The 21,067-nt window shown below is 38.5% G+C and overlaps 1 protein-coding gene and 1 long non-coding RNA gene across 2 annotated transcripts in view; one reads left to right on the plus strand and one right to left on the minus strand.

Moving 5' to 3' along the window:
* LOC145433928 (uncharacterized) overlaps positions 1 to 21,067 on the plus strand; it is a 108,509-nt gene that overhangs the window by 68,366 nt on the left and 19,076 nt on the right. Inside the window, exons 18-22 of the mRNA XM_080311186.1 lie at positions 7,925 to 7,987; positions 11,195 to 11,398; positions 13,472 to 13,579; positions 20,420 to 20,458; positions 20,526 to 20,759. Coding sequence (XP_080167312.1) covers positions 7,925 to 7,987; positions 11,195 to 11,398; positions 13,472 to 13,579; positions 20,420 to 20,458; positions 20,526 to 20,759 — 648 coding nt within the window. The remainder of the gene's footprint in view (positions 1 to 7,924; positions 7,988 to 11,194; positions 11,399 to 13,471; positions 13,580 to 20,419; positions 20,459 to 20,525; positions 20,760 to 21,067) is intronic.
* The window catches only part of LOC145434526 (uncharacterized), a 369,322-nt gene that overhangs the window by 45,905 nt on the left and 302,350 nt on the right, over positions 1 to 21,067 (minus strand). The window lies entirely within an intron of this gene.

The following is a 21,067-nucleotide window of genomic DNA, read 5'->3' on the forward strand; positions in this document are numbered from 1 at the left end:
TAGCCGATTGTATTGTACGGTGGGCGTTAAAATCAGGAATGCATTGCTATACAAACCCACATAATCCGAGTAATTGATGACTGATGTTTATGGATAAGCTTAGGCTTCATTCACTTCTTATCTATGCAGTACACAAATCAGCATATCTTTCAATAACAACGTTCGGCATCCTTCTGTTGTCAAAGCCAACACTTTCACCTTCTTGAATAATTATTACTCACTTAAGATTTATGATTAACACACAGTTATATCGGGCCGGGTAGCCAACTGCGGGATGACTCTTAGGTCAATCGTACAATATTGGAAAACTGACTGAAATAATGCCAAATTATCTTTACTATCCCACATATCCTTATACATAAAGAGTAATAAGGTTCAACAGTCTAATTAAGCTTAAATTAGGCTGCATAAGGAATATCGTAAGACATATACGGCTTGTTGGATTTGATTTTGCTCTGCAGAGGGTGCTCACTGCTCACTGCTCATCTGCTCAAGCTAAATCGGTAGAGTTCGGAGTATTACAAAGTTTGTAGCACAATGGCGGTACGAACACGAACTCGGCAAACTTTTCCGTATGGATCGTCAAGCTTAGTGGAATCGCCAATATGTTATATATTGGCCTATGCCTTTACGATCTAGACTTGGCCTGAGATCATCAGTCCAAGAACAGGAAAGCTTACCTTAAGCCTGAATTGTGGAGTTCGCATAACAAACAGGCCATTGCACTGGTCAGTATATAAACTGCCCAGTGACTTACTAATTCGATGTGATGCAAGATAAGTATTCATTGGACGTAGGACCCTAATGTGCTTACACTAATTTTATTTTTAACAGCCTCTAATCCTTGGTTAGGTACACGAGTAAACAACACTTGTTATAGATCTAATGTGTTAATTGTTATAGTTGAAGAAACGCTAAATCCTGCTGTTAACCAAAATGAATGCGTGCCAAAATTCAAATATTTTGCATTAAAATATGCCAAATGTCAACACTGGCATCAGCTACTATTACCTATATTCATACAAGGTCCGTATACAATATCCATTATCCATACTAGAGCCCGACCTATTATCGGTTCGCCGATAATATCGAGTCGATATCGCACTTTGAAAGAGTTATCGGTATCGGCCATTGGAGGTGAAAATATATCGGCAATTTTCGTGACGTCACATGGTGGTAGGAAGTCAGAAAACTATAATCCTTGACCGCTAGACTGGGAATATTGCTGTATTTTATATAGCTTACACTTTCAATATGTTCAGATACAGCCTTTCTAGTTTATTTCATATTGAAGTATGTCAATGACTGTAGAGCTGTTGAAAATGCGCCTTTTGAGGTAGATTCCACCTTATTTGAATTTCGGCTGAATATATCGGTGTTATCGGTGAAAGTGTTAGATATCGGTTTTATCGGTATCGGCGCAAAAATCCAATATCGGTCGGGCTCTAATCCATACACGTTGGATGTTTCCGAGCAAGTGAGCAACTGATACCGATTCTACTCCTTATTTCCATGCAGTGACGTAATTCTCTCGCGCGGAAATATTATTTCAGACTTTGCAATATACAGTACACGCATAGGGAGCGTTCGTCACTCGTGAACTAGAAAAGCCTAGCTACCAACAAGTTTTTAGAATTGCTTCGAAGTTTAAGGGCTCACTGTACTTAATATCGTGTTAAGTTTATTTGAATTTCACGTCGGAAAAAATGAGAAGCATGGCAAATTTCATTCGCACTCATCCGGATTTTTCATTCGCACCATTCGCACCACGCTCGTCATTCGCACTGAAATTTTTTTCATTCGCACTAGTGCGAACCGTCACACAGGTTGAAAAGCACTGGACTATATAATACATATGCCGACTGATTGGAACTGACACAATTCCTATTGCAAAAACTTGAAATAGTATTTTGGTAAATTACACTGGTCAACACATATTTTTAGGCAGACAAAGTAAGAGTGGTTTTGGGGGTTCTGAAGGCACTGATTCCGAATATGACCTTAGTTTTTTTCAAATTGGCTCTTGTTGTGGGGATAACCCATGGCGCTATTTTGAACAAAATCCCTCATTTACACGGTAGTGACTAGATATAAAATCAGCTCAGTCGTACTATAAAGTTTAGAAAATCAATCTACTTGTTATTTTTACACGCAGAAGACTCTTTTAAATCAAAATACAGCAACAGCACTATATTTAAGGGTAATAGATATATCATAGTTACAGATTTTCACGGATATCATGTACATAAATATACTCCAGTCATGTACATAAGTATTTACCTAGATACTCAACTAACGTGGCATTGATTCAATCAGTTTTACGTCAACCACCTAATGTAAATTTGAAATAATCAGTTGGAATATAATATTATTGGTATATTTTAAATCAAATTTTTTTTTTTTTGTAAGATTTTCGCCGGTAAGCTATTTAATGCAGTTTCTTGAAAGGTTCCGGCAATGGTCTGACATATTATGTTCGATTGTTCATCTCATCTGCTCTTATATCTCTCTTTTGTTGTTCTGATGTCTTGGTAGAGCCTCTCCCATTGATAATCAACAAGATGATCAGGAAATATATCAAGAGTTCTGAACAGGAAGAGAACTTTTATGCTCATATTTGTGCTCAAGTGTTCGATATGCAGATACGAATTTTCGGACCAGTTGTTTGTGGTTGGGTGCATTATGATCATCTAAAAAGTTTTATTTACTACATCTCAAGAGAAATTACAGGCAGTGAACTACTTGCTAATGTGAAACTAGAATCTTCCATCGGTATTCGAATATACCAGATACCAGATTTAAGCTTCTCGTTTGATAGGGCTACTAGGTATATCCATTTTGTTGACTCAGTGGAAAATTATCCATTTACCAATAATAAAAGGAAGTTGACAGTTTGACAAACATGCAGTGATCATCTTGGGCCTGAAATTAAGCCTTCCAAGGAAAAATTTTATAGTTTTATACTTCTCTTTAATCTAGGTAGAATGACCGTTTGGTACAGGAGCATATGAATTTCCGTTGTGCAAAAGTACAATTTTCATGCTTGACAAACTGCTTTTTGACAAACAAATATTTCACATCATGTCATGTTAATACTGATAGAATGACTGAGAATGACATGAGGGCTCTTCATAGTCAATTAGTTATTTATTGGCAGTATAAAATTTGCAAAAATACGATTTACTTTCTACCAAATGAAATATTTAAGGGTAAATACATTAATTTTGGGCTTTTTAGGGGTATAAATATCTTCTGACAAAGAGCCAATCTGACAAAACTAATGTGATATTCGTAATCAGCAACCTTAAAAACCCTAAGAACGGCTCTCAGATGTCCTGCCAATTTTTTTTTTCATTTTGTTGACCAGTGTTATGATTGCACAGATTGAATTAATCCGATCGTTTTTTTGCTTACAGTCAAAATTAAATAATTAATAAATGATTAATAATTTCAATTTACATGTAGATTGTATATATATCGTATAATTTCAATTTGTCTGACACTAATCGAACTGGTTGTTCGAAAAGGCGAAAGTATAACAACTCAACATATTTTCAGCGGTCTAAAAAACCGAGTAGAGGAATTAGAGGAAAATTTGAAAATGTCATATCATATGTGACTCAGCATCTGTTGATACTGGGCGGCGGAATGGTGTTGTTGTGAAACTGCGAATTGTAATGATGAGCAATAGTTTTAACAAACCACCAATACATTGATTTCCAATATAATTTTATCGATTATTAAAGCATATATCAGAGTTATTCAATCCAACAGCCTCAACAAATTCAACTCTCAGCTACAAACTTGGAGTTGATATGGCAAAACACTACGAAAACAATTATCCACATCAATCATGCTTATTCATCGCAAATGCGTATCAGTAAGCCTGGTATTCTAACCAGACGTCTAAAGATGGAATATACTAGAACCCGGCCGATTATCGGTTCGCCGATAATATCGGGACGATATCAATCTTAGAAAGAATTATCCGTATCGGCCAGTGAAGCTGAAAAATTATCGGCAATTTTCGTGGCGTCAGACATAGCGGTATAGGAAGTCAGAAAACTATAAGCTCTGACTGCTAGACTGAAAATATTGATAAATGACATATAGCTTACAATTAACAGGTGTCCAGACGTAGCTTTTCTAGTTTATTTCATGTTGCACTATAACAATGGCTATAAAGACGTTCAAATAAATGCTATGAAGCTTTGAAAATGTGCTTTAATGTATATCCAATTCCAAGTTCCTTTCAATATCGGCTGAATGTATTGGGGTTCTCGTCCAAGGCGTTAGATATCGGTTTTATCGGTATCTACCAAAAATCCAATATCGGTCGAGCTGTAGAGTATGCCAAGAATTATTTGCTGCTATCTTTGCGCTCGAATGTACTGCAGCGATGAAGTGCCTTAGAATCCCATTAAAAGTCGGATATGTCCGTCGTAGATGTCCCTGGCACTAACATAATAACAGAAAGGAAAGTCAAATTGATTGATGAAATTTACCAGAAGTGCAAAAGGACCAGTGTCGAAAATTGAAGTTAGTTTGTGCGGGACATTTTTTTTCGATTTGAACAAAATTATTATAATTTTAATAATTTATACCCACATATTCATTAATTCCTGCTACAGGCAATTTTTTTTCAAGTCATAACCCTATGGGTACACTGTCCGTTTTTGTTGTCGAGATGACGATGTACTCTTTTGACTTGAAATTAAAAGTCACGTCTAGTCAACGTTATCCAAAAATATCCGAATCAAAAACTTTAATCGAATCAGAAAAATCCGATCCGAATCATTTCCGAATCCGCCAATGCTCGTCACTGCATTTCATGACCCTCTTGTGCTTTCATCCTGTTCTCTACAATGTTAGTAACAAGTAGGCGACATGGGCACTAGACAGCGAATTCCGGTAATGCAATAATGTTCACACTTAGTTCACAGTTCAAAAGAAAATGGCCATAAAGATAATTATCTTTTAACAGGGTGGGAACCCCGATGCGAAACCGCATTGTGCAAGTTGCATATAGAATATAGTAGTTACATGGAAAATATTATACAACTGATCTCAATGTTGCATAACTTTTAATTCGAAAAGGTCCCAGCCTCGGTAGGAACCAGAATATTGAATAAACAATATTGAACCATGTCACAGTTACCAATTTAAAATATTTTATCTTTCCCGCAGCGCATACGCTGGGCCGACGTCACATCATGACTAAAATAAAGGGAGCATAACAATATACCAACTTACATCATTGTAATCCGCAAGATACAGCCACTGTTTTCACGGTTTATAATCATATCAAGTCGGTCTCTTCTTGTAATTTTGCCACTTTTTCCGATTACTGGTGTTGCCAATATTAGGCGTTTTGCATTGTCTTGATAATGCAGCATACCAGTGAAAAGAAACGCATTGAGTAGGATGTACCATTTCGGAATCATTTACCTTGTACGGCCCACAAGCGATCAAATGTGTGAATGTGGCATGCGATCCTTATTGAATTTGTCACCCATGATATAGACCAGAGGTCTCAAACACGGGGCCCACGGGCTGCATGCGGCCTGCGAGGACATTTTGTGCGGCCTGCGAGGGCATTTTGGATTTTCAAGTATCAGACAACGTCTTCAACTGTCACATATCCTTTTCGATTTGAGAACGTAAAGCTTACTCCAAAACTAGTCCAAAAGCTTGGAATCTCACTAAACTCTGCTATTATACATCATTTTCCAAAGGTACCCTGCGGTGGAAGATCAGCTAATATGTCACATTTGTAGTTCATGATGATAAAACATGACGCGTTGATGATGTCTTAATCAGAATTGTGATTTCGACTTTGGTGCGACCTTTCGTAAAATGACACGAATTCGGACCGACTGGTTGATGAAATACAAATGACTAGAATTGAGACGGGTCAAACGTAAAAATCATAAAAGGACCGAGACTCGGAACACCGTGACTTGGTACACTGACGCGACTAATTATCATACTATCATGGGAATAATGACATACAAAAAGGCCGTAGCTCGCGTTGCGTAGCGTATATAACTATTTAATCATCTCAATATGAAAATCTTTGGCATTCTATTGTCACCGTATGTATCGGCAATCACATCCTAGGTGTTCTTTGGTCTCTTTATTCATGTTATTATCGCCGGTGGCGAGTAATGTAGTGGTCCGCTCCACATACCTGTAGCATCAATGAATTCTTTGACTATTAGACATTTCTATTTCAGGGGTTCTTAACCAGGAGCCCGTGAACCCGTTTGGGGCACGAGAAATCTTTAGTTAATTATAAAAGATTCAACATGTAACCTAATTGTGGTACGAAAAATATCCGCGAGCGGCGATATAATAACGCGACAGCTTTTACGATATCATAATGCATTTGTCCTCTCACGTGGTGTCTATATCTCATTAGTTAAAGAAATATCCAGAATAGAAACAATATTACTCAAATATTTCAAAATGTGATTTTTTTTCGCGCCAAGCGTGAATAGTACAGTATTAAATTACATTCTTACGATGTTTTTGGAATGCGTGTCTGCAAAGTCTCGTCACATATGGTCTACTTGGAAATGATATACATTGAATGCCCCTATTATTGATTCTGCGGCCCACGGCGTCATTTGAAACCAGGAGCACGGCCCGCGATGCACACTTAAGTTTGAGACTCCTGATGTACACTCTAGAGTTCATTGTGTGGTGAGATAAATAATCTGCATTGATCGTTCCAACGCTCACAGTCCATTTCGTAAAATTTCCATGTCGATAGTGTTTTATCGGTGTTCTCTGTAATAATCAAACTAGAGCTGGCTGACTACTATCCGTTAGATATATATTTCCGTGTTAGACTAAATATCGGTATCGAACATGACGTTATGCTTTCTAAGGGATTCATAATTCCACAATCTATAGTTCACGAAGTAAGACAACCTTCAGTATTGTGGACTTGATTTTTGACGACCCACGTAGTTTTATTAGTGGTGGAAATTTAGGAAAGCTGTGACAACCGGTATTACAATTTATATACTTATTGGACTAGGCGCACTATACTTTCTAGCGCAGTTCAAGTGTTACCGTGAGTAAATTACGATGATACTGGATTAGGGCCTATGTTCTAAATTTCTGCCACCAATTAGATGTTAGGGTTAAAATATCAGATTTTGTATCGGTCAAAATGTGAAAAGCTATAACCTCTGTCATTGGTAAACATCCGTCAGATAATCCCCCTTTTGCAACAAATTATCGAGACGACAGATTTCGCGTCATCGGATGTGGCTGCTCACACTTTCATCTGTGTGCCTCGGAGTCGACCTTCATCAAAATACATCAGCCCAAGCTTTCTCTACAGAAGGAGTCCTTAAAATAGGGCATTGAACGTTCTCTAATTTGAGATTTCATTCCATGCTGGTGACGTCATACTACTAGTTGGGGACGATTACCCCTGACGAGTTCGAGCCAAAAATCCTTGGTTTAATTTCAATATGAATATACTATTCAATTGTATATTTAAATGTGCTATGTCGGAATCACTTTCAAATAATCAAATCGGTTTGGCACCACCTCAGAATATACTGTCGATGTTCAACAAGTTTACATTCCGTTCCGTAAAGAATCCTTCTAATCCAGCTATAAAATCATCCGATACATTTTAGCGCGATTCCTGACTAGTGATTGGTTCGGATTTAAAGCGTAACTCAATTGGTAAAGATAAAACCGAAAATTTCCTAAAACCATTCCTAAATTATGGTTCATTACAAGCATATCACCTGTTCAAGGATGGACCAGATATCATATAGCATATAGCATCAGTTTTTGGTAAAATTCCCAGGGGATTTATTCTAACTAACACAACGAAACTGTGGCAAAGATGAGAAACAAGTAACTTACGCCTTTAATTTTGCGCAATATTTATTTATAGGAAATGGCAATTATCAGGGACGAAATGGAGGATGCACAAGACGATTTTATCGACGAAATCGAGGTTCGTAATCAATGGTAATGGGCAGTCATGCATATAGGTAAAATATATTATATGGAATGTTCTCCGAGCGCAGATTTGTGTCAGACAACTAACGCTGTAATAGCGGTTCCCTAATTGGTCGCCACGAGAAAGACAAATAAAAGTGATTTGTGTTTCATGGTTCTCCTGTTCTTAGAGATTAATCGAGATTATCCTATTCTACTGATGATTCCACCTCGCATTTCTGTGAAGTGGTAATTCATTAGGGTTACCATTATGTCCTCCTTCATGAGGATTTGACCTCCGTTTTCAGGAAATCGAAAATGTCCTACGTGAACGCCTAAATGTCCTCCTTCTTTTGGAATTCATATTTCTTTATAGCTCTGAAAGCCAGAATAATGAACTGTCATAACCAAATACCGCAACAAACAACGTGAAATCTACAATCCGGTTGTCGGACTGTAATATCGGTAGCAAGTATAGAAACCCTTTTTCCACTCTGCTCCAGTATAAACTTCGCAATACTCACATGCCGAATACGTTATCCGGCCTGGCCTGGACCATCATGGCGATAACTTATATTCCCTTGCAAGTCATAGTCGAAATGTTTGGCAAATTAAGAGAATTAAGATATTGATTTTATGGGATTATTGGTTTGCCCCATCTGTCGACTTTTGACTTTTGTAGTTCAGCATTGTGACATTATCTGGCCCGAGTAGTCGCTAGGTATCGTGTACGGTAATATAGGCTGTAACTTCACTAAAATTTAGGGTTGGAATTAGCAATATGACCTCACGGGACGTCACGAGGTGCACGTTCGCGTTCACACATAACCTTTCAAAAAGGCTCGCGTTAACACGAACCTGAACCTTTCACAGGTTCACACCATACCTAATAACCATATAATAATGTACTTGTACACGATGCCTAGCGGTGACTCAGGCCACATTATGTTGATCAACAAGTTGCCTTTTTAATCGTCCTCAACAATATCCCCTCTGATTTTTTTACGTGTCCCAAAAAACTCACCATTACACTGCGCAGTAACATGATTATGAGTGCGGAACATGTAGGGTGGCCAGGGATGGAGTTCCGAATTACCAGCATATTGCGGTAATGTGTGGTGTTGACTAAAAATATGTCATCACTTTGACTCGACTCCCGATTTACTCGATTTTCGCTGCAACGGAAACGCGTTTCTATTGCATTTTGATGTTGTTGCTTCGTCTGATTGCAAATTAGTGATGAGCATTTGAAATGGTCCTCAATTTGGTCGGATGATCATCAGTGCCTTCTTCGCGGATCCCATTGGTCTGTGCGCGCAGACTTTGTCAACAATTTAACGGTCTAGGCGAGTGGACCGGACAACGTTATTGGCGTCTGACTATTGATCTATGGATAATGATCAGAATGTATAACGTATTTTTATACTAACCACTGATATTAGTCGATAAAAAAATTATACAGCAGTCATCAGAACAATCGCACGGATTTGGTTTTTATTAGGGATGGTGTGAACCTCTGAAAGGTTCAGGTTCGTGTGAACTCGAACCTTTTTGAAAGGTTCTGTGTGAACACGAACGTGAACCTTATGACGTCACGTGACGTCATATTGCTAATTTTAATCCTATCTTTCAATGAAGTGATAGCCTATATTATTGTGACGCAGTGTGTACTGTACACTGTACACGATATACCTAGCGACGACTCGGGTCACAGAATGCCACAATGCTGAAGTACATATTGGCGTTAACGTATCTAAATGTATCAACTGAGGCAATCAAAGAATATAATAATCCGATAAAATCAATATCTTCCGTCGCTTAGCCAACAATTTCGACGAGGACTTACCAGGAAATATAAGCTTACGCCTTAACGGTCTAGGCAAGACCGGACAATGTATTCAGCGTCTGAGTATTGCTACATTGATATTGAGCAGTGTGTAAAACGCGTTTCTACACTTGCTGCCGATATTACCCCATTAACAAGTTATACAGCAGTAACCAACACCTCAATCGCACGGATTTGGTTGTAATGATAAAGTAAAAATATGAAGTCAAGATTGACCCCGTACGCCCGCTAGAAAACGATATCAATCTCATTGATTTGGTTGAATAAGCATCATTCGCTGACTACACATTTCGCTCGTGATGTTGTGTGATTGCGGGTCAAGCCAGGGATATCTAGATATCTAGATATCCCTGGTCAAGCTCACAGCAGAGAGTCACTGAATATTCACAAACGGAAAGCTGGATATTTCGAGGAAACTTTTGTAACAGAGCAATAAAACTTTTGAGATTGTCAAGGTGCATGCTTGTTTAGTGTTGATTTTTTATACTGTCAGCGCCATGCATAGAGTGGCTCGCAGTTGAAATGCAATAAATCTGAACGAAAGATGTTATAATGAAGTGAAAATTGTAATATATGACAAAGGTTCACAGTGCAGAACCTAGTAAGGTTCTGTTGTGAACGCGAACCTCCAAATTTCCGAGGTTCACACACAGAACGCGAACGTGAACCTCACGTTCACACCATCCCTAGTTTTTATGATACAATACACATATCAAATCAAGATGGATCCCGTACTCTTGCTTGATTTTTCACATAAGACAGCGATGTATTCCTTGTATCAATTTCATCAGCTGGTTGAATAAGCATCATTCGCTGACTACCTACTTTTAGTGTACTCCGTTCTTGACGTTGTTTGATTGCCGTTCAATCTCACAGCAGAGAGTCACTAAATATTCACAAACAAAAAGCTGAATATTTCGAGCATATTTTTGTAGCGAATCAAGTAATTTTTTTGATATTGAGAAGGTGAATGTTTGTTTAGTACTGATATTTTCATGTTGCCAGTGCCATGCCTTGACTGATCCGAAGATGAAATGTGAGGAATTTCAATCAAAGATGTTACAAATTGTGATATATGAAAAAAAAAGTCTACAGGGCAGAGCCTACCAAATTTCGTTTGTGTACGCGAACCTCTAAATATATGAGGCTCATTCAATGAAGGCAAGCATTCGATTTGTATTGCTGGAATTTTGGTGCTATCAGTTCTATGTGTTGTACACCAGAGCGAAAAGTTTGATCGGAACAAGTTTAGGCCTCATAATTATTACGTTAGACAGGAGTGCAAATTCTCCAATAGTTGTACGGTGTTCTGAGAGAAATGTAATAGAGTCCGGGTTTCAGCACCCATTATAATTAAGATACAAATGTATATAATAGGAAACCCTTGGTTACTCCGAAGAGATGATGCGAAGATTGTACTCGGATCTATCGATAAAAACGATTAAAAACTTCAAGGATCGTACAGAGTCGGCACTGAGTCTTGAATTGAGTCGCAATCGGCTGGCGAAAAGCATGGAGGAACTGCGAGAAAGTCTGGATGTAGTTGCTAAGAATAAAATTTACGAATGGATGAGGGAACAGGTTGTAAATTATATTCAATTTACTGCTAAATCTCTTATTTTTGTGATTCCTAAAATATATTGATCGAAAGATGTGTGAGAGGTAGGGCTGTTCAAAAATAACTTTTTTTTCTGGATTTCAGCCATTCAGTCATTAAATTGTCAGGTTACCCTAATAAACGCTTCACACCAAATTTGGTTCTATTCTAACAAGTATAGGGCTCCGCAGAGCCAATTAAAATTTTTAATTTAAATAGGAAAATTAAAAAAAGATAAATTTCAAACTATAAATATAATCCGACAAATATCAACGAAAAACTCCAATAACTCCGCTTCTACTAGTTGGAATTGAGCCAAATTTGTTCTGCATCGTCTCTGAAGACAGCTCAACATTTTCATGGGGTTATAATCAGTATATACATTTTGAGCGAGGTTCGAGTTTTCGTTAATTTGTAGATATGGAACTAAGCAGTCCATGGATGGCTAACCTTTGGCCGTGAAAGAAAAAAAAATAGCGGCCGTCGACACGTTTGTTTTAAGGTCATTTGCGCAACGCAGAGAAATATCAGTAATTATCAGTGTTTTTTACGTCAGTTACATCTGTGTAAGATTACGGACGGCTTCCGCGTTCTCGCGCTTCCTCCCTCAGTCTCTCCCATTTTCATGCGCCTGTAGCTTGATGTTTCCTGCCGACTTTATGGATTCGACTCACCATCACATTTTCAAGCACTGCTATGGCCGTGACGTCATCGATTAGGAGCCCGGCAGTGAAACCTCCGACACATAGAAACTTAGCAGAGTCGAGACTCCAACTAACAACCATTGCTGTCGTTACGATGTCGCTCAGCGCAATGAACCACTTGCTTCCGTCGACGTGTAATGCAATTATAGTATGTGATGGCGGCCGTCAACGTAAGAATTGAATTTACGAATTGACTCTCGAATTTTTGAGAGATTTTAAATAATCACCACGTCATTCAATGCTACCTTTTTCTATTTTAAATTAGTAGTGAAATTTGCAATCTGAGTATCATGAATTAACAGCATGTAACAATGTAATTAATATCAATTAGCCCACCCGAAGATACATCATCATTATGACTGCATCTGATCACAGCACGCATCAAGTATAAATATGTGATAGTATGGGGAGCTACAGATACTAATGACGCAGGTCATTCACGAATTCGATAAAATTTTTGCTAATCGCGCGACTATACAAATCCTAGTATGTATTCATAACAATTCAATGCGTGAAGTAAACCGATGTGAATTATTAGATGATTCCGCAGTTCATCGAAAAAAGATATGAAAAGTTAACATGAATATTTGGCACCCAGGGTACTATTTACCACTTTGCAGTGATCTGGCTGCCATATTATCTAACAAAATCGTCGGCCACCCCTGCAGTAGGGCTGTTCAAAATTAACTTTTTTTTTCTGATTCAAGCCATTCACTGATTAAATTGTCAGGTTACCCTAAAAAACGCTGCACACCAAATTTGGTTCGATTCTAACAAGTATAGGACTCCGCAGATCCAATTAAAATTTTTAATTTATTATGTAAAATTTTAAAAAAAAATTTCCAAATTTTTCTGCCAACCCCATGAAATTGTTGAGCTGTCTTCAAAGACGTTGCAAAACAAATTTGAGTCAATTCCGACCAGTAGAAGCGGAATTATGTGTGTTTTTCATTTATAAATCACGGATTATCCACCGATCAAGAATAATCCGAGGATTTTCATCGGAATTGACTCAAATTTGTTTTACTACGTCTTTGACGACAGCTCAACAATTTCATGGGGTTAGCAGAAAAATTTGGAAATTTTTTTTTTCAATTTTTCATGATAAATTAAAAATTTTAATTGGATCTGCGGAGAACCTTTACTGGTTGGAATCGAGTGAAATTTGGTGAGCAAGGTTTTCCACTGCAACCTGACGATTTAAGAGGTGACCGGCTTGAATCGAAAAAAAAAGTTATTTTTGAACAGCCCTACCCAGCAGTCAATATGATTGTATGCCCAACGTTTCATGAACTTTGAATTAAGCTGTATGCAGGTACTTTGCCTTATCTATATAATTTCAACATGCAAAAGGATATGCGGAGACGAATGATTGAAGGGAACTTGGAGAAACGGAATTACCGCCGCTTGAGGAACCAATGGCTCGAATTGATGAATGAAAAAGCAAATACCAAAGAGCAGGTATAGACTGTTGCTATTCCGCGTGAGAAGGAATTCATTTTAGATTTGTACATTCGTTTACAGCAGTGGTTCTTAACCTTGCCTCCAGCGCCCCCTAAGGGGCGCTGGCGATTTTGAAGGGGGCGCAAACGCTCAGGGGGCGATATGGGGGTGCTGGGCTCAGGGGGCGGTATGGGGGGGCGCTGGAGAAAAACGGCTTCGCAGTAGATGATGTGGTGGTAGGACATATCCTTAATGAGTATTCAGAGCAAATTAACACCGAAAACTTCGTTATATATAGCCTACAAAAGACATATAGGTTTAATTGTCCATGGGCGCCTAAATGACTGGCACCGAATGTTCCTGTCTTGGCAATATGAACCCTAGAAGACGAATTCCATCTGGCAGGGAAAAATTATATGCCAGTGAAGAAATACCAATTTGAAATCGGGTACGTCTTTTAGTTTAGTGCGATTGGGCGACAGGGATATCTAAACCTAGATAATCCTGTTGGACGATATCCCTGTTGGGCGATTCTATATTTTGTGATATAGCAGACAGGAGGGCACGAAATAACATCATGCAACGAAGTCATACCAACGGGTTCGCCCGCCCGAATATATTTAATTATTATTTACGGGCCCTACAGTTTCCAAGACACCTCACAATGTTCAATATAAGTTTTGATGAGTCTGCGCACACTCAACAACTCACTGCGCTGACCCTTGGACAACAGTGCGTAACGACTAATAAAGGTCATAACTTCGGATTTGTTGTGCGCAACGTAGATTTTCCGTGCGCATAGACCGTGTCAGCACTGCGCACGTGCGCAGCTTAGAGGGAACATTGCACTTCACTCAGCTCTACCGGTAAATCTGGTAGCGTGAGCAGAGAGGACAAGAAATTGATAGCAATATATATGCAATTCCCGATCTTACTGACCGATTTTATCATGAATTATCGAACGTCTTCGCGCTTCGCAATGGCTCGCTAAACAGTACAGCTGATTCCGTGGCAAAAGCGAGCAACGTGATGGGGGTGGGGGGGGGGCGGTCGGTTTATCACCATATGGGAGCCCAAGACCAAAGTTTTTTCGGGGGGCCTGACGAAGTGCCGTTTCGTTCCTGCCAACGGGTATACGCCCGAAGATGTATAATTATTATTGAGGGGTCCTAGCTTTTCACTCACACATCACTCAGCTCTACCTGTAAATCTGTTTACGTGAGCAGAGAGAGGATAAAAAATGATCTCAATATACATGCAATTCCCGATCATATTGACCAATTTGGTCATTAATTAGTGAAATTTTCGCGCTTCGCGTTTCTAGGCGAGAACAGCTGCCTCAGTAAATGGGCACCCAATGGTGATGACTAGTATCAGCAAATAGCGGATAGCCGAAAGGGGGTCTGGGGGCGAAGCCCCCCGGGGCCCAAGACCAACTTTTTTGTTGGGGGGGGGCTGAAGAAGTGCTGTTACGGCCCTGGTAACGAATTAAGGGTACCTACGGGCACGGACGAATATGTTTAGTTATTAATTACGTGCCATTTATTTTCCCATTCAACAGCTCACACAGCGCTACTGGTAAATCTGATTACGTGGGCTCAGAGGATAAAAAGTTTATAGCGACACATATATATAATTACCACCTATTCATTCATGCATTATAGAAAATTTTGGTACCTAGGGCGACCAGGTCACACAAACTTTGCTGACCATCGAAATCACGCTACGGGGTTCTTGTGGGCGAAGCCCTTAGAAGTTTGGATTATCACGCTATGGGTGCGCAAGGCAATCGTTTTGAGGGGGGTTGACGAAGTGCTGTTACGGCCCTCCCTCTTACTCATTGTCTTTGTTACATTACCTACAATATGAGGTTGGGGGGCGCTGGAGCACGATAATTTTCGAAATGGGGCGCTGGAGGAAAAAAGGTTAAGAACCACTGGTTTACAGCGACTAAATTTGCTTTCAACATTACTGAAGCAGTTGGTATTTATCATTTAGATTTCTTTGGAATTACCATGAGAAATTTCGAGGTTAAAATATCGATAAGAGTTTACTATGATCAGGATTGTTGTGCGTTTAGCAGAAATCTTCTCTCATTCGGTTGAATGTCTTTGATGTGTGATAGTTGTCGGATTCCAATACCATGGGCGCTCCTATTCTACATTTATGATGGATGAAACAATTTACTCTTAGCGTTAATTTGATTTAGGTGGTGTCGAATCATGTTCTTATAGACGCAGTACGATTATACAAAGAACTGACCGACGCGTGGCGTCGTCACTCATAAGATTTATTGGCCATAATGCATATTTAAATGAAGGCAGTATCGTCCAGAATAACTTCACAACTGCAAAAAATGCATAATTAAAAATTGTCTTGAATGAAAAGGAACGATTTTTACATTTTTAAAAGCATCCTAAAATGTACAATAAATATGCATGATTGTAAAACCCACATTTGCCAAATTCAGTGGGACCGTATGAAATATGAGGCATCTACATCGTAGGTGTGGTTGCATTTAAAACAAACGGTGTTTTAAAACACTTCATTTGAAAATGTTTTAAACAGTGTTTCAAAAAAGGCCTTAAAAATTTTTTTGAGTCGTAAAATAATGTCATAATTGTGAAAACATGTTGTATGAGCCTACGAACGATTACCACCCGATATAGTCGACGTATATCGATATGGGATGGTTGAAACCCTTAAAGTAGTCGGTTCAACAGCAATAGTACAGATATTCCGTCGAAAGAACGATTTTTACCCTATATTTTCAGTTTTCAATGTCGATCCACTATGACTTCACGATTAAATATTCGTGACGTCATGACTTTTCAAAAACCTAAAAAACAATATAAAAACATGTTTTAAATTAGGGCCTTGTTTTAAACATGTCTGTTTTAAATACAACCCTAATCGTAGGTTACCCTTGATCTTACTAAATTACTAATAATAAATTAGGTTGTTTTGCCACGATCCACTGGTTTTAGAATTGTCTACTTCAAGACGCGTAGCACTAGTTTTTTTTTTGCACAGGAAAAATGTCATCGAAAATTGGTGTCAACTTGTACTAATGCTAATCGCAGTGTTCTTTTGGTCAGAATTTCCAGAACAGGGGTTGGCGTACTACGGCCCGTGACATCACTTTGTGCGTCCCGCGAAGGCATCTAGAAATGTAACAAAAATGTTGAGATATATTTTGTTGTTGGCGCAATACTGTCCTCGAGGCCAACGTATTTTGAAACGTATCGGTTACTTGATACCCAAGAATATCGAAAAGGAAATGACTTAGATCGGATCTCAATTGTGATTTTTAATAAGAACTTAGACTTTCAGTGCTCTACATGAAGAAAAGGTTATTGATTGTATATTTGAGACTCGTTCCCTGTGCGCAGTTTGGTGTAATTCATTCATTACTTCGGTCTCAACTAATTCATAATGAAATTTCCAAATGACTAATAAGAGCGAAAAGTTTTGAGTACGTGAAAAGTACATGAAGAGGCAAGTTTGACACAGTACGCCTGTCACTGAAAGGTATTAAAAGGTGATATGCTGCTTATGACGCTGTCAGCATTGTGCATATTGAAGTTGACCAAACGCTGAATCTGCATATATCCATAAGCTGATCGCTGCTCTGATAGTCAAATGTCCATCCTTAATAATCGGCACAACCTACTTTCATCCATAATTTTGACTAATTGATTTATGATAACCAGCTTATAAAATATCGCTAATGTTTCTAACGCATGTCCTATTATCAAATCCATGTTCAATTTTGTTTTTGTTTGTCTATAGCAGTGCTCTTCAACCCTTTTCGTCATGGTACACCGTTTTATCGTTTGCTCGAAACTCGTACACCCGTGACCACATAACACACTGATTCCTCATAGTAAGTGTACTCTAGGGGTGTTCAACCTTTATGCTATTCATACAGTTCGTCGGTTACATATATAGCATATATATATATATATATATATATATATATAGCATAGGGCAGAGGTCTCCAAGTCAAATGTTCGTGCGGGCCAATTTCCTAGTTTTGAATACTCCGCGGGCCGCAGCATCAATAATAGTGATATTCAATGTATAATTCCCAAGTAGGCCTTATTTGACGGGACCTTGCAAACAGGCATTCCACAAACATCGTGGGAATATAATTCACTATTGTACTATTCACACTTGACACGGAAAAATCACAACTTCAAATATTTGAAGAAAATTGTTATGTATCGGGTATAACTTTTACAATTAATGAGTTATAGACATCATGCGAGAGGATACATCATGACATCGTAAAACTTGCTGGTTGTAATATTGCAGCTAAGGGACCTTTGACGTGCCACAATTTTATGTAGAATATTTGTAAATCTACTGAAGATTGATCTGATATCAATCAGAGCATTTGGGCAGTGTAGCCTAATTCTGGTTTTTATATGGTCATGATAAGAATCGGCCATTGTTAAAGTCATTGCCAAAGTCAAAATAAATCAGCGTTAGATTTTGCATTCGATTATTATTGGAACATGTCAATAACAACTTAAATATAATCATTATTGAGCCATGGTGGCTTTTAAAAGTGATGTGATAGTGACGTACTTTGAAGTTTCAGTGATTTTTATTGTAGTTTTAGGGTGAACGTTGAGTTCTTATATCTAAAAAAAGACATATGGCACTTGAATATATTGTTGAATACTCGAAATTCCAAAATGCCGTCGCGGGCCGCATGCGGCCCGCGGGATGCGTGTTTGAGACCTCTGGCATAGGGCTACATGCCGGTGGAGAGTGTCACATACTCCCGTTAAATTGGCTATTGGGAACTTCGCAGGAAAAGGTAACTGGAGTCCTTTTCCAGTCGCGCAAGGCGCGAGTAAAAATTTCAACTAGAAAATTAATTTATTCGATAATATTGGTTGTTTCATCTATCACTGTCAAATATTTACCCATTCTCAGTCGACGTGATTAGATTAACTGGTATATGATGATGATGCGTCATCTGGTTTTTATCAATCCCTTTGTTGCATGTTGTTATTTTTGACCTCTCACCGGGATTGTGGGCATAGCGGAAATATATATTGGAATCGCCTAAACGTACCAGACAAACTTCATTCGTCAGACGCACACGATTCTGACATGAAATTTATTTATCGGAAGCGTATTTTCCTCTGCGGTTCGCATTTGTACGGTGAAGCTCTGATCACACTACTACAATAAAAACGAAAAATCCAAGTCTCTACCGCGGGTCCGCTACTCATTTTCAGGGGACTGCAAAATCGCCAAATTTGCAAAATGGTTCAGAACCTAATTTGTATTTTTTTTAATTAGAGAAATCGAAAGCCAGTATTTCTTCATAACTGCTAAAATTTCAAGACTCACATAAACATAATGTCCGTCTAACTAATATGAAGTATTTTACTGCTCGCACTAAATTTTATTTTCAAATTCCTAATAGATTATCGATACAAACATATTTCGGTTTAAAGACGTTTTGTAGCGGCGCTGGATTATATTTGTTAGAAAAACAAATTATTTGGAGATATGCATAACCGCTATTCCAGAGTAATTCAAGATGGGCAGGCAGATAGAAAAGACAAGACTGGACGTTAAATGTTCCTTGAAATTATGTTTTTCAATTTGGTGCCATATTTGTTGCGATCATATCCAAAGTTGGAGGGAGCGTTACCCGTTATTATCACACTCACCACCAACAATCTTCGAGGAAATGTATTTCCGAACTATCAAATTTCAGTTGGATATTTTCAAGACACGTGCGCGCTTTCAAGAAATGCAGCTACATGATTCATTTTGAACTAATGAAAGTCTTCCCAATTTCTATAAATAGTATAACGTTTATGGTTGAGGTCACGGTTATAAAGTCATATGCTCAAGTGCCGCATTATGTTGAATCGCATTCTCAATAGTCGACAATGACATATTCTATATCACGGCTCTTCAATCGGGTGTTTCGTACACCAGGGGGTGTATCAGACCCGCATTAAAATGGTACAATGACTAGCTATCACAATAAATAGGCACGTTTATGCCTCAGAACACGATGACCGGGTGTGCAATAGTACAATGTTCATATCAGCTCTACGCAGCGTGTAAATTACAGTCCTTTTGTGATCTCAGAAGCAAATGCTTCTACAATCCTGATGGGACTTCAAAAATAACAACATGCAACAAAGTGTCTAATAAACCTTTAATATGCATATCATTAATTTATACTGCGAATTTTCAAAGACACCACCTCCGTCTGCTCTATCAGTTAATCCGACCACATGGGCTAAGATATGGATAAATATTTGACAGTATTATATGAAACAACCAATGGTATAAACGAAATTATTTTTCCAGGTAGAAAAGGAGTCCAGATAAGATTTCCTAGCATTTATACTCACAATTTTGGTGCATAGATATAGTAAGTTTCCGGACATTCAAAAACTTTTTTTGCGCAACGTATATCTCAAGGAATCAGTGATGTCAAAGAACCCCATAAGGGCTATCCGCGGTGTCAAGTTTCCAATAGCCAATCTATCGTGAGTATATGACTTCGAGATGCGCCTTGGCGATTCTACGCCCGAATGCGGTTGTATGTATGCTATATTTGCAATCGAAATACGGCCATGAATAGCGAAAAGGTTAGACACCCCTTTCTTAGGCTTACCACGGAATAAGCGTGTTATGCGGTCATGAGTGTGAGAGTTTCGAGTAAACGTTAAAAGGGTGTACCACGACGACAAAGATTGAAGATCACTGGCTACATGATGCCCACAGCAGATTTCACTTGTAGTAAATAATTGATTGCCACTTTACATTTTCTATTTCATGTAATATGCTTATAATAAAACTCTGTGTGTTAAGACGAAATGGAATCCGGTGGGAAGACACAAGGAGTGGAGCGTGAGAAAAACCTCATTACAATGACCTGCTATTGTACAATATAACGCTGAGTCTTACCTTTGTCTAGGAAATAAAGTCACTAAGCTTGAATGATCAGGACATGCAAGCTATTTACGAAGATATCCGGCGTATCGTACTATGCGAGTATTGGTCGAATAATCTGCAGGGCATAGAAAAATTGAGCGTAAAGTATTTGAACATGAAGTTATTGGATGCATGGGAGCAGATTACAAAGATTACTGGACTTCAGTCGTATCTTCCATTATATCCGTTCCCTGATATAAATGACAATGCGGATGAGGTCAGTTTATTTTCTGACTTCGACCATTTACATGTCTAATAGCTTAGTCAACAAATTGCTGGCAGCATATCAAAATAGGCAGTCATGTGAAGCGTCTTGGCTCTCACCAAAGCAGATTTCAAAAACGATGAATTGTATACCAATAAATTGGCGATGCAATCCTCGCGAACCATGTAAACTATTCAAGTGATCGATCCTACCACTGGATTTCGGACTGCAATTTATCGCGATATATTCTAATGCAATTGTGCCATAATTCATTATAGAATGTCTCCTCGAAAGATTTGCGAATACCTCTTTCCTTTCCA

The sequence above is a fragment of the Botryllus schlosseri genome, chromosome 1 (assembly GCF_051294905.1).
Source record: "Botryllus schlosseri isolate E-star chromosome 1, Bs_hap1, whole genome shotgun sequence".
NCBI lineage: Eukaryota > Metazoa > Chordata > Ascidiacea > Stolidobranchia > Styelidae > Botryllus > Botryllus schlosseri.